The sequence below is a fragment of the Sinohyriopsis cumingii genome, chromosome 6 (genome assembly GCF_028554795.1).
Source record: "Sinohyriopsis cumingii isolate HCF-2022 chromosome 6, ASM2855479v2, whole genome shotgun sequence".
Classification (NCBI taxonomy): domain Eukaryota; kingdom Metazoa; phylum Mollusca; class Bivalvia; order Unionida; family Unionidae; genus Sinohyriopsis; species Sinohyriopsis cumingii.
The window spans coordinates 89,644,969-89,659,649 of NC_142966.1; the positions used below are offsets into that span (position 1 = coordinate 89,644,969).

The 14,681-nt window shown below is 32.1% G+C and overlaps 1 protein-coding gene across 1 annotated transcript in view; it reads right to left on the reverse strand.

Moving 5' to 3' along the window:
* Positions 1-14,681, reverse strand: part of LOC149797412 (minichromosome maintenance domain-containing protein 2-like) — a 144,396-nt gene that overhangs the window by 11,150 nt on the left and 118,565 nt on the right. The window contains exon 19 of the mRNA XM_089962202.1: positions 14,148-14,257. Coding sequence (XP_089818328.1) covers positions 14,148-14,257 — 110 coding nt within the window. The remainder of the gene's footprint in view (positions 1-14,147; positions 14,258-14,681) is intronic.

Consider the following 14,681-nt stretch of genomic DNA (forward strand, 5'->3'; position numbering starts at 1 on the left):
ATTTGGTGGGATGGTAAAGAGAGAAAGGAGAGGGTATGATATATCACAAATGCCGTGTATGATCTCCAATTTTATCAGATCTTAATGTCTTACTAATAATTTAACAAAAGTGTACACAAACAAATAACTGAACATTTTGGCACAACTATATGCAAGTGTCTGATTTGTGTTCAACATTATTTAGCTTTTGAATGGTACAATCTCCATAAGTGAATAATCAAAAATAAAGTCAGTGCAGTTATAATAGATTACAGGTATATACAAAGTAAATGTATGATAATCTGGCGCCCCATACCAAAATTGCCTACCCTTCTGCACATGAGATTCTCATGTAGGATCTAACTCGGGTTAGTCTCATGTGCATTTTAACATGCAAATTAGGTAGAACTCACATGAGCAATAGATTCAAACAAAACTATGAAAATCATGTGTGCAGGAATTGTTAATATAAACTCACGTGAGCAAGTATGCAAATGTGACAATTGCATGAGCAGGGAAATTGCTTATGTGAAGATCTTGCTCACATGAGAAAGGTCTTACTCAAATGAGCAAGGTCTTGCTCATGTGAGCAAAATGGCCACAATAAAAAAAAAAAAACAATAAGCATTTGATTTGTAATTTTAATAAACACATTTTTTAACAAGAATGTAAAAAAAAGAATAAAGTTTCCCATCATAAAACTTGTCATTTAACACCTATAAAGAGACTTTCAGGGATGTATTAAAATCCAGTGATGATGAGCATTAAATTATGCATGTTTTTTGGAGATTTCTAAAATGAGGAAAAGAAAACAAATGTATGAAAAAATACAGTCTGGCACAGAATTTATATTCATTTTGAGATTCTTCTCTTTGAATCTAGGCATTTCCTGTTGATTATGGAATTTAGGCTAGCAGTCTCCGTCTTGAAATGTTGAAAAATAAAACCTGAAAATGGAAATGAAAAATTTGTACCAGTTGGTGTTTTAGGGTCTTTTCATGGCATTTGAGACATTCTGTAAGAGGAATTTGTGTAGATTTACTTGAAAAGGCAATGGCTAAACACATAATTGTTGTTCGGTTTCAATGGCACTTTTAGCACATTACTTAGGCAGCTGAATGGCCGTCAGTCTGAAAATGAACCCTTGAATTATGAGTCTAATGCTTTACCAATTGAGCTACCTTAGTTCAATAGCAAAATGTAAATTCTATTATTGCTGAGATGCTTGCACGTCTTCACCTTTGTATATTCCAAACTTTTAATACTTCTGGAACAGATTCTGGAGAGCTTCTCCTATACTTCTATGATTAATTTTTCCAAAATATGTACATTTGCAATACATATGGAAATTTAAAATCTACTTTCCAATGTTTTTATTTTTTTTTACAAATTATGGGAGGAAATTTTTAGTCTAAATTACATATGTATCATGTGTATTTCATTAGAAATTTGAAGAATTTTATACACACCCTTTATTGGGTTCAAATTCTCCCCAGGCAATGGTGGTTTTTCCGATTTCTCCTCTGTGGCAGAATGCTGCGCAAGAAAAGCTGGTGTGAAGTAGTAATCCATCAATGCCTTCATAGTCTTACGTCACTTTTCTTGCATTTTTTCCTGATGAGTGCCAACTTTGTTGCATTGATAAAAATATTGTGCCCTCTGCATGTTTACTCTGGAAAAAGAACATCTGAGTTTAGCATAACCAATCATTTTTATCTGTAGAATGCACTAGATGGGAAAATATTTGGTTGATGAAAGAGTGCCCAAAACACTTATAACCTAAGTGAATGTAAATGAGTTAACAGGATCAATGAAATGTAGGTTGTTTTTACCATCAGCTTGATTCTTTAAAAAATATTTACCCAACTGGATTATGAATTCTGCATGCCTGTAACAGCCTTTGTGGCAACTGGCAAGTGTGTAATAGTAATCATCTTGCAGGTTTTATAAATGAATCCTGACAACTCTGACTTGTGCCTTTTAAAGAAAATGAATAGAACAATGAGAATAATAATTGCAGAAGGTTGGTAAATACTGAATGTGATTAGAAGCTCCGACATATGAATGTGCTTTTGCAGTTGTAGGAATACAATTATATACCAATGGCCTTTTGTTTTAATACTTAAACTACTGCTTTATTACTTAAACCACGAATTCATACCCGTCCCTCTCCTTCTTGAAAGAAATGTGAGAAATCACATTCATCCATATCCATTCTCTTGGCTACATTTGTACCCGTGTTGATGGCATTTAGTGGAGACAAGGAATGAGACAATGACATTGGGTGACTCAAGTTTTGTGAATGAACTGGAAGCATTGAGCACTGGGATGCCTGTACAGAAGACTGTGACAGTGTGGATGCCTGCATTAAAGACAGCAATTGCTGGGATGAATAAACAGAAGAAGGTAATGACTGAAGGTAAGCCTGCATCAGGGGCCATGAGTAATCTTGATTGGCCAGAGTGGCCAGAGATGTGTCTGGAATTCGGCATGAACTATTATTTGCAGATGGATACTGGTCTGCGGCCTGATGTTCCCTCTCCCATCTATCTATTAAAGTTCTCAGCTGCCAGATCCGCAAATGTGCCTGATTTGAAAATGGAACCAGTATATAATGGTCGTTTTCCTACTGGGCATAGGAAAAACAAAAGTGGATCATCATCTTTTTGCAAAATATGGTCTGATTCCATAATTTTTCAATTAAATTTTTGTTTATTTTTGTAAAGATATGCATGTTTATATGCATACCGGGTATATAAGTAACCAAGAATGGAAATACTTGCTAGCTAAGTGATGGTGAAAAATCACTTCAGTTGACACACATTCTGAATGAATGAAATTAAAGAGAATGCACAAAAAATCAAATGAGATGAAGCATTTTTTTAAGGTATAATATGTATTGGTCAAAAAAGAGAAAGAACATACATACTTGCATGAGTGTTTTGGAAAACTACGAAAAGAATACATCCATTTCATTATATGGTCATGGACATGCCAAAAAGTGTTTCAATTACCTTCACCCTTCAAAGCATTACTGCTTTTTAATAGTAACTCTTTCTTTAGACTTTCATTTTCTTCTTCAAGGTGTTTTATTTTCTCTTCGTAGACAATGTTATTGCAGCCATATAATGTCCTTTAACCTTGACCACTTGAGCTGAAAATAAAATTTTGAAAGCAGTGAAGTGAAAGTGAAATGTAAAATTCAGTGTATATACATATATAAGGTTAATAAGTTATGAGTTGAATCAGAATATCTTGTATATTTTGTAAACATTGTGTCCTATTTCCTATTTTCATATTGGGAGTCAGTTACAGGCATATTTCCTAATAGACTGACGTATTTATAAGCAGTGAGAACAAAATAGCAGTTGGGCAATGCCAGGTACAAATGATAACTGTTAAGCAAGTGGGTACTTATCTTGGATTATCCTAACTACAAAAACATTAAATGGCCCTGGGCAAAAAAAATGGCAAGAAAAATCCATTAAAGTTAATTGTGTAGTTCTTAGATAATGAAAGTTATAAAGAAATTGTCAAAAATGGTTAAAAGGTATATAAAGTAAAAAATGTAGGTGAAACACAAAACATAATCTTCAAAATATGGGTAATTTTTTTAAACAATAAACAGATGAGTCTATTTGAAAAAGGCCAGTGTTTTCTCTTCCAACACACTATTCAAATGAATTACATCAAAGTTTCATAATCTAAAAAACATGTACACAAGTAAATATGTGCTAATACCTATATCCATTGAAGCATCTGGTATCTCCAAGCTTCTACTGTCATTGGAAGGAAAGCTGCTTAATTGTGATGGACATGTGGTGAAGGCAACTTCCAATGACTTTCTGGTTGATATTTTCTGTGTCAGACCACTGCTTGCATAAATGTTGATGTTTTCTGCTAATTTCAAAGTCACAAATTATTTCTTACTGGATTTTTTTTATTGGATGTCACATACATAGAGAAAAGTCCTATTTCAATTTTAAAGTCTGATTCCCCCACAAAATGGTCCTGGCCAAATGTCTAATGTGTCCATAATTATATCATCTGATTGATTTAAATGCACACTTTCTGTTTTATGAGCATCTCCACAATGAAAATGAAATTTTCCTTATTTGATTGTTTCTATGTGCCCTTGGGTTGCCTTCAAGCACTATCTTCTTAACAGTTTGGGTATGGTTCACTTCATAGTCTAATTCTAATTGTTGTTAATTAGACAAGAGTTCTTATGTGCCATTTCTGTAACCACTGTGATATATAGCATGGTCAAAGGTAAACTCAGCCTCTGACAACAGTTTCTTTTAAATCACTTCTGATCTTAATCCACATACTAACCTACCACTCAGTGCATCTGGTGAAAAAGCACCAAATTTACAACTGGCTGCACTCTTCTTTAAATTAACAAAGTAGTTAGAGACTGACCCCTTTCTCTGGTGTCAGCTGTTACATTTCAACCTTTCCAATATTATCAAAGGTTTTGGATTTAAGTGATTCTTTAGGGCAGCCACTTGATCACTAAATATTTTTTTCTTGGATAAATTTTTCTGGACCAGATTTCTGAAAATCCCATAAAATGATGCACCCATGATGGACAAAAATATTGCCACTTGTGTTTCATCTCTGACACTGTTTGTCACAAAAAACAGGTCCAACTTTTCTATGTAGCTGTGGAGCTTTTCGTTTCATTCACTGAGTCACCCAATTTTTCTGATCTGTTCCTTTTCCCAGTGTTACAGACACCAATATGTTTTTATCCCCATTGCCACTATTAAATTCTAAGCCACAGAAGGACTTTAACCACATTATCGTTTTCCTGTAAATTTTAATACACATACCATAATGATCCTAAATCTTGGAGATGAAAAATACTTATTTAATATGCACATAAAATGCTACCTTTTACATGTCCCAATGCTTAAAAAAAATGTAAAGACAAATTGGCAAGATCTTCATGTATCACACTGCAATATGTCATGCTGCAATGACCAGCTCTTGTTCAGTTACCATATTAATAAACTATTGTTTTATCGTATTTATTTTTTGTATATGGATATTTTCTGATTTCTACAATGTGAAATAAAATAAAAGTAAATAAAGACTTCATGACTCACAAGCTGCTTAGAATGTACCTGGAATCCTGTTCTAAATTGTTCAGTACTTATTAGAGTGCATAGTATGCTTAGTGTCACTTATATCCTTGTTTATTCCTAAAAATATTAGATACAGATTTTGCTTTGTCAGTTTTTATAAAATCCCTTCTTCCATATCATGTTTTAACTGTGATATATAGCATGGTCCAATGCTATCTTATTTACTTTGTTCCATGCAAAAAAGGAATTGCATTTTTCAGTGATATAAGCAATCCTACAAAGTGATGTAATCTAACTGAAAAGACATGTTTATCACATTATATTCCCAAAACATATGCAGTATTGCTTCCAGGCATTTTTATAAAAAGTACAGTTATCAGTACTGGATAAAAAAATTTATACAGAAAAGAATTCATTGGTAAAATTCTATGAGTAACATGAAATTGAAACCATTACAGTTTTGCGTTTCTTGTTATTTTAAAAAACTTTAGCATTTATGTTGGGCCATATATCCATATTCAGATTGAAAATTTCATTGCATTTATCTTCACTAGTTGGTTTAACATCCTTTTTTGAAAAATCATTTTTAATAGTCTTTTCATTCTTTCTGGTTATGAAATACAATTTCTAAATGAAAAGGGATAAATAGTCTAACTTTTTACACAGAAGCTTCACACACTGAATTATCCCTTAAAATGCAAGGAAATTCGTATTAAGACCACATCTAGCTTTTAAGCAGCTTTCAAGGTCGATCATAGTTCCCTGATCTGCAAGCAATCACCAATATACATTACATTATGTTTAAACCATTTCCTATAGAAAATGGGTACCTTGTTCACCCTTATAAGAGAATTCATCCATAAACTTGTTTTCATAACATCTTCTCTTGTCCGGGGTATAATTTTATCTAGTAACAGCTTCCATACCAGTAAAACATCATGCCAAAATCATTTGTTGTCTTTTTGGATAGGGTCGTTACATTTTCACCTCCTAAGTAGACACAGGTATCTAATCTCGCATATTTCATATTCAAATCTATGAGGCAGAAAAACTCTAAGAATCCATGCTATTTTCAAAGCTAATTTATCAATTATCTGTCATTGTCAAGCCACCTTCAGAAAAAGTTTGAATCATAACCTCTCTTTTAGCTTTGTTCACTTCTGATTACCATATAAAGGTGAAAAATAATTCATTTAATTCTCTGATAATATTTTGTGGAGGATTCAATAATGAGATGAACAAATGATTAAACTTTGGAAATATTAAGGATTTCAGAACTGCTATTTTACCAACTGGTGCTAAAGATAGCTTTTTCCAAATGTTTAAACAATTTTTAGTCATTTCTTTTTTATTTTCAAATATCATTTTCACTATTTTATACAAATGCACCAAAAACTTCATGCCCAATGATGTAAATTCAGTCACCCACTGTAATTAACCTGTGATGAAATGTTTCTGCACTGTAACTCTGCTTCCTATCCAAATTGCTTTTGTTTTGGCAATGTTAAGTTTCAGTCCTAAATCCTTGCAAAGAAGCTCAATGCTTCAATAGAGAAATCAGGATTCAGAAGAGCCATCAAAAATTGAAGTAGTGTCATTTGCAAACTGTGACAGTAAGTATTCTGTTTCCTTTAACTTGATACCTTTTATTTTTTTATTCCTTAATAGTATAAACAATATTGCTGCATATAATAAGAAGAGATATAGGGATATTGAACCTCTGGAAAGTTTGAAAAATTCTGAAAGAAAGCCATTTTGTAAAACTACTGATGAGATACTGCATTAAAATATTGTTGTTGTTGTTGGGTTTAACGCCATTTTTCAGCACACGATAGGCTATACATGGCAGCCAGTATTAATGGTGGAGGAAGAACCCGGGAAAACCCCGGAAAGAACCACCGACCCATGAGAAGCTACTGGCAACATTAAAATGTTTTAGCCCAGTATCTTATACATGGTCCAAAAATAAAAAGTCAGAACATTGAGAATAAATTTCCATGAAATTGAATCAAATGCTTTTTCAGAATCAATTAATCATAATACATCTGGAATATGTAACTCTTCTGTAATGTGCATAATATCATATATGGTCCTTGTATTTTCACCAATGTATGTAGCTTCCTTTTACAAAACCAGTTTGATCCTGAGACAGATATTGATTCATTTAGTACTAACTTAATTCTTTTGGCAATACATCCTGATGCTAGTTTGTATTCAGCACTAACTATATAAATTGGATGCCAGTTCCTCAGGTACTGCTTAGGTTTGTCCTCTTTGGGTATTCAAGTTATAATACTTTGCCTCGAAACAGTTGAGAATGATCCGGTTTCATAAGCTTCATTAATTGTTCTAACTACAAATTCCCAAATGTCATTCCAAAAGACATTAAAAACTTCAGCTGTGAAACCATATGATTCTGGGCTATTGCTATTTTTTCATACTTTTTAAACAATCAAATACTTCCATTTGGGTAATATTGCTTTCTAGTCTTAATCTTAAAGATTGCTCTTGGTTGGTTAAATCGAGGAATTTGATAGTTTTTGAGAAGGTCCTCTAAGTCGAAATCCTTGACCTCTTTTTCCTCATTATAGAGGCTCTCAAAATACACTTTCACATCCCCTAGAATATCAAATTGACCACTAATAATTTCATTTTCATCTGTAATTAATTTTGTAATTATTTTATTCACATAGTTTCTGTTTTCTAGGTGGCAAAAGTATCTGGTTGGTTTCTCACCCTCTTCTATCCATTTTACTCTGGATCTAATAATACTTCCTCAAAGCTTTATTTTTCTCAAACTTTCAAGCGTTTTGTTTTTAGACTCCAATATTTCTGAATCATATGATCCTATGGAACCATTCTCTATGGATTGTATTTGCTGCACAAGTTATATTTCCTGTTCTAATTTACATTTCTTTCCATATGAAATAGTTTTTCCATGGATTTCCATCAACAATGTATCTAGAAATAATGAATCTGATATACTCAGTCTTAGATCTGAATTCAATACATTGTCAATATTTCCACCATAAACAGTTGCAGCATACTGTAATTTTATTCTTTTATTCTTTTCATGCAATTTTTTAATTTCGTCTGCAGTTTTTATCAACCAGTAAACTGTTACTAAATTTCCACAAACCTTTACCTCTTTTGAAATTAAATTCAAATACAATCTTATCATGGAGTGGTCACACCTATAACTTGGTTCAATTGTCACTTTTCCTACATATGGCATTAGAGATTCTGACACAAGAAAGGAATCCATTCTAGCTTGTTTTAGAGGACTTTTCTTCTCCAAGTATATCTCTTTAATCCTACATTTAATACTATAAACTATTTACAGTTCTACAATTCTGGATCTCGAACCAAGTTAAAGTCCCCACATATAATAACAGACTATTTTATATTCATATATACCATAATATCATTTGCATTATTGTAAAATCTGGGTGATTGTTCTTTGGCCCATGTACATTATTTAAAGTGAAGTTCCTTTCACTAGTCTGAATATCTAATACAATCAAATTACCATCAGTATCCTTTTTACATTCTTTTATATCATACTCAAAGTTGTTATTAAATAGAATATAAACTCCTCAAGAGTTGGACTTGTAACAATTTACAATACATCCACAACCCCACTGTGCTCTAATATATGAAACTTGTAAGCAATATGTATTACACTGATTTGTTTCTAAGATAATCATAAACATCCCTATAGATTTTTCAAGATCTCCAAGACTGCAACAGTTGGCAGATGGTATTTTTATGTTTGTGCTATCCATTTTCACAATAAAAGTATTATTCATCATGCTAGAAATGCATTATGTTTATAATCAATAGAGGAAGTGGTGAAAAATATGTGTACTTCGTACAGATTAAGTAACCTTACATATAGATTACAAAAAACATCAGTGATCTGATATCATCCAGAAAAATGTTCACTTAGAACTCTCTCTTGACCGAAACAGACTACATTATTCACACACACATGTACACACACACACACACACACACACACACACACATTAAAATAAAGTTAACCGAGAGTAGTGTAATGATTTGCCATGACAATTAGGGAAGTGAGAATCCCAATACAACGTATTATGATCATCAACGTACCATACACTTTAGTGTTGGATACAAATATATACTACAAAACAATGTGAGTACCAGTTATGGTAGAATCTTTTATAACCCAATGCATACCTATACACATACAATGATAAAAAATGGGAAGATTATCTGTGTTAATGCTAATCCATATATATATATATATATATATATATATATATATATACACACACACACACACATCAATTATAAAATAAACAACACCAACACATAGAATGTGTGACTGGTTTCACTTTAATGCTTTATCAGACTGAATTCAAACTTAATTCAATATCACTGCTTACGTCATTAAATATGTTGTTTCTAAGTGATAAATGAAAAAAACAATATGACATAAACAAGATGATGTCATAGCTTACATTTTTAACCTAATTGTTTTATACCTGTTAACGAATAATTGACATGGAGATATGCATATACAGCATAGATTAATGATATTTAATACATAAAAATACATAAAACTGGATCTTAAAGATACATATATCTCTATTGATAACTATCTCTAAAATGTATGACTAAATAGAGATAAACAGTTTTATTAATATTATGTATAATGCACACTTATTAAAGATGTAGAAAATAAATAAACAAATAAAATAAAAAATTAAAAAATTTAAAAAAATAAAATAAAAATAAAAAATAACAAATAAAAATAAATTGTGTAAGATTTTTCCTTCCAACCTACTGTTAAACCTGATTCTGAGATGGAATGTCTGCTAAAGGAAACATATTGGCTGCACCGTCTTAATATGGTATATCCAAAAGGTCTAAAGTCAAAAACACTATTTGACATTCATTAATCCTGTTCTTGTGTTTTTGTTTTTTTTTAACTATGTCCCCTGTTTACAATTAGTTAAGAATATTTTTATATTATTCTACTTTGCAGAATAACTTAATTGGTGAAAGTACAAACTAATATCATAAAAATAAGTTTACTAATTTTTTAAAAATGAAAGTGCACGTTTAGATTAATTCTCAATACATTATGTTTAATTATTTATAAAATACTTGATAGTAAGTATTATGCATGCCATAATTTTTTATTATATAAAATGAGTTCTAATGAAATCTTGAACATCAATAATATATCAAGATATATCATTAGTAGTATTTTATAATTATATATATTTTTAAAAAATTATTTGTTTATTTATTTTCTGCATCTTTAATAAGTGTGCATTATATATAATAAAAACATTAATAAAACTGTTTATCTCATACATTTTATATATATATATATATATATATATATATATATATATATATATATATATATATATATATATATATATAGACACACACACACACACACACACACACACACACACACATGTATTTGAGGGATCTAGGCTCTCAAAGGGACGATGGTACTGACTGTACACTAGTCCCCTGCAAACATGCCACATTCTTCTTGCTCTCAAGATTCTCTCCACAATTGAAGGTCTGAATTATTTCTCTTGCAAGGCTGTCCTAACAAGAGCCAAGTGTGAAGGAGAAGATATCATAGGTGAAACACCTGCGACCTTGGTTGTTTGATAAGATTTGGTTTGGCCATAATCTTCCTGGGCGAGTCAAAACACTATGGTTGGTGAAGATCAGATTTTTACCAGTTGACTAGAAAATTGAGATGTTTTAAAAGGTACAGAAGATTGCTTCTGCCCATGTGTTTTACAAGGAGACTATCCAGATATGCCACCATTGCTGTAGAGGATGTTGAATCAGGTGATGATGCAATCCATAATTTTGGTGAAGATCCATGGGCTCAAATTTTTTTCTTAAGGAAAGGACTCAACATTTTTAAAATCTGTCATGGGAGGCAAACTGAAGAAACGTTTGTGATGTTGGCTGAATAGGGATATGAAATTAGGCATCTGAAATATTAAGACTGATTGCATACTCGTCCCTTTCAGTAGAGAGTAGATAGACCTCTCCATCTTGAATTTCAGTGGAAAAATTAATTCATTAAGGTAACTCGGGTCTTTAATAGGGAACAGCTGTGAACAGAACCAAGGAGATTGTTGCTTTTTTGCCGATGTGAAAAAATCTGACTTTTGTCCTTGCAGTTTCCACTTCAGGTGATGTGTTGCCTCTAACAATTTTTCATGGTATGAGAAAGCTAAAAAAATATTCATGTACCGAAAGAATGGAGCGTACGTGTGCAGGAGAAGGGTTGTGTTGATGAGATGTTGCTGCAGTGGATTAAAGAGTTTTATCTCAAGTACAGTTTTATATTTTTTTAAATAAAATTTCAGTTGGATTACATTTTCTGACATGTAATTTTTGAATGATTTAAAAGGTGTCCCACAAGTTAAGACTTGAAAAAAACCGTGTGTCCCAGAACATACAGTGCACAAAAAAATTACTTTTAAAATTAATTTATGGTTTCCCAACAAATACTGTGTCCCAATATATACAGTAAATATGGTATATGGACAGATCATTCTCCCATCCTCATAAATAAACTAAGCCATGTCTGGCTAAATGGTCAGATCTATCACTAAAAATTGTATAATCGAGTACAGGTTGAGACAGCTGAGTTGGTTGGTCAGGGAGGTACTACATGCAAGATCCACTGGATCCAAAATAAATTACCCCATGCACCTGGTCTTGCAGGTCCAAATGCTAAGCTCAGACTTGCAGGAGGACTTAAATCATTTGGGCTGCTTAAAATTGGGGAAACAATCCCCGATTATGTCCAAATTATCTGCTAAAGATGACAACATTTGGCATGAAATCAGGAATTGCTATCCTGATCTATGTTGGTGAAAGAATGGCATATCCAACTGCAACTGCAACATATCTGCATTTGTTTCCCCCAAATTCGTTGATGTGACAGTCATTGAAAAAAAAATCATCCTTCTGATTTATAGATGAGGGGGGCCCAAATGTAATTATGAATGGATGGCTTGAATTTCACACACAAATACTTGGATGAATGAAAGACTTATTCTATATGAAGTTGTGCACAAAGGTGAAGCTTAAAAATGTGTTTGATATAGACAAAAAAGATGAATTTGCATCTTTTAGTAGTACTGAATTTGGGAGGTAGCAGGCTTTTATTCCTAATGTTAATGTGATCGAGGAATGTATTCAAAAGATAAATACATGTATTTACACTAATTTTGCTTGTTGAAAAATAATCAGTTACGGTTGTATTTAAAAACCACATGATTAAATTTAATTGGAATAGTAGTAGATGTCTAATATGCTGGCTAGAACCTATGATGCAAATAAACCTTTCCCTCGATAACTCGTGCCCAACAGGGTCCACAAACATAGACCGCACTATAAGTGAGGTGTGAGTTACCAAGGGACTTCCAAAAATTGACAAAAATAGTTTGACATCGAGAAAATTGGGGGGGGGAGCGGCGTTAGAGAATTGGGCTGTTTATTGACTGAGTCCTCATTTTACAATTATGTCGATAATAATTTTTAATAATGCACTTTTCTAATGAAGTTGTTCGTTATTCTGTTTAAATAACATTTATTTTCAAAATGTCCAACATATGAAAGATCATTCCTACTGGTTTCACGTGTACGCAAAAAAAATCTGTATTACGTCACTGCTTTTTGTTTTCTTGATGAGTCTGGTTCCCATAGTGGTGTTTAATATTATCTTGCCAAATAGTGAGTCCACACAGCAGGGAACTAGACTAAATGTTGATACACCACTAAACAAGATTCCTTTTTTTTTTAAAAAACACGCAACATTTATTTTGTGAGACAATCATCTAAGTTTAAACTAAATTTTTGTATTGCTCAATTAGTACAATACTGATGTCATGATTTTATTGGAATTAATAATAAAACTTCTTATCATCCTTGAGGATATCTCTAAGTGCCAGTTCAAGAATTCTCTGAAACACGCTTGCCCACAGTGGTCCGTATCTGTGAAATCAAGCTCTTTATTTTACAAAGTATTCATTTCGCTTGGCTGCCTTGTTATTTTTTATCACAGTTATGAAAGAGTCGGTTACTTTAAGGTAGTTTATGTTACATACAAAATAACATTTATAAATGTTTGATTGATCAAATTAAATGAGATCACCTGATATACGACTGGGGCCACTAGATTTTCAAACTGTAGGACTTTTGTGGCTTTTAACTTTTCTTTTATTCCACCTCCTTTATTTGATTCAAAAGACATAATTAACATGATAGTAGAAAGGAGACCAGCTTTTAATTCAGTGCAACAATACAACAGATACTTCCAGAAGTCAGTTTTTAAAACACGGTTGGTACTTAATTAGGTTGCCAGAGAAACACTCGAAGACATAGCTGTTATGGTAGATTTATGCATTTCACATTTAATTACATGAGGACACTTCATTTATGATGATTACACTTAAAAGGAACTAAAAGATAGAACTAGAACACAAATTTCAATTGATAACAAAATTAGTTAATTTGTATTTATTTGCTAAAGTACTTCCTCAACTCGGTGTGAGTGACATTTTCATCAATAAAAATTTCTTTGCATATCGTTAATTGCGTTGTACTAGGAATGTCGTTTGGAAAGAAAATGTAAAAAAATCGCATGAACTATTACAGTGCTGATTAAAATTTCCAGGTCCTATCTTCAGTTTTCAACGATAAAACAAGCGATACATCAGAGTTTCCGCTACCAATTTTGATCGCGATTTTCTTCAAGTTCAACAAATACTGGGATCAATGTTTGGGTTATTTTCTGGTGTAAAAAATGGGATCCATGCCTCATCCTGCATTATAAGCGGGTTCGCAATACATCGGGGCACGAGTTATCGAGAGAGTGGTGTACATATATTCAATGATTCACATGTGTTGTATGTCTTAGCTATCAGGTTGATTATGATGATAAAAATTCATCACGGTAAATGTTATTGTATGTTTTAGGAGATGACTATGCACTAATTTTAAAATGCATTCCTACCAGCTTAGTAGCTTTAGAAACATGTTTAGACTTACCAAATCTTCCTGATAAGATTTCCTCATACAATCTGATTGCCATCAAAGCATCCTCCATCAGAACGTTTGATCTGAGAGCCAATTTGGCATGACTGTAAGCCATTGACAATCTACAATAGTACAGTATTTTATTATACTTGTTTGGAGTTAATGGTAACAAATTCAAATTTACCTCTCCTTATTAACAATCTCTCATGTTACGTAAATTGCTTTACTGATTCCTATGGTACATGCGATTGATATAGCATAACTTCATTGATTAATTTCATCAATGTGAAGGTAAAATATGGTTAAAAATAAAGAATATTCTTTTAGGCTATATCACATTCATACAATTCTTATTAATAGAAGCAAGTTGCTGAATAGAGAGAGTATAAAAAAAAATTTTGTCATTAGTGAAAATATAATGTTTAAAATCATCTTCATTTGAAAATAACCATATTAATCAGTTAATATAACTTTACTTTACAAAATTACACTTTCAAATAAGATCATAATATCTTCTAGCACAAAAATAAATGTCTGAACTTTCTT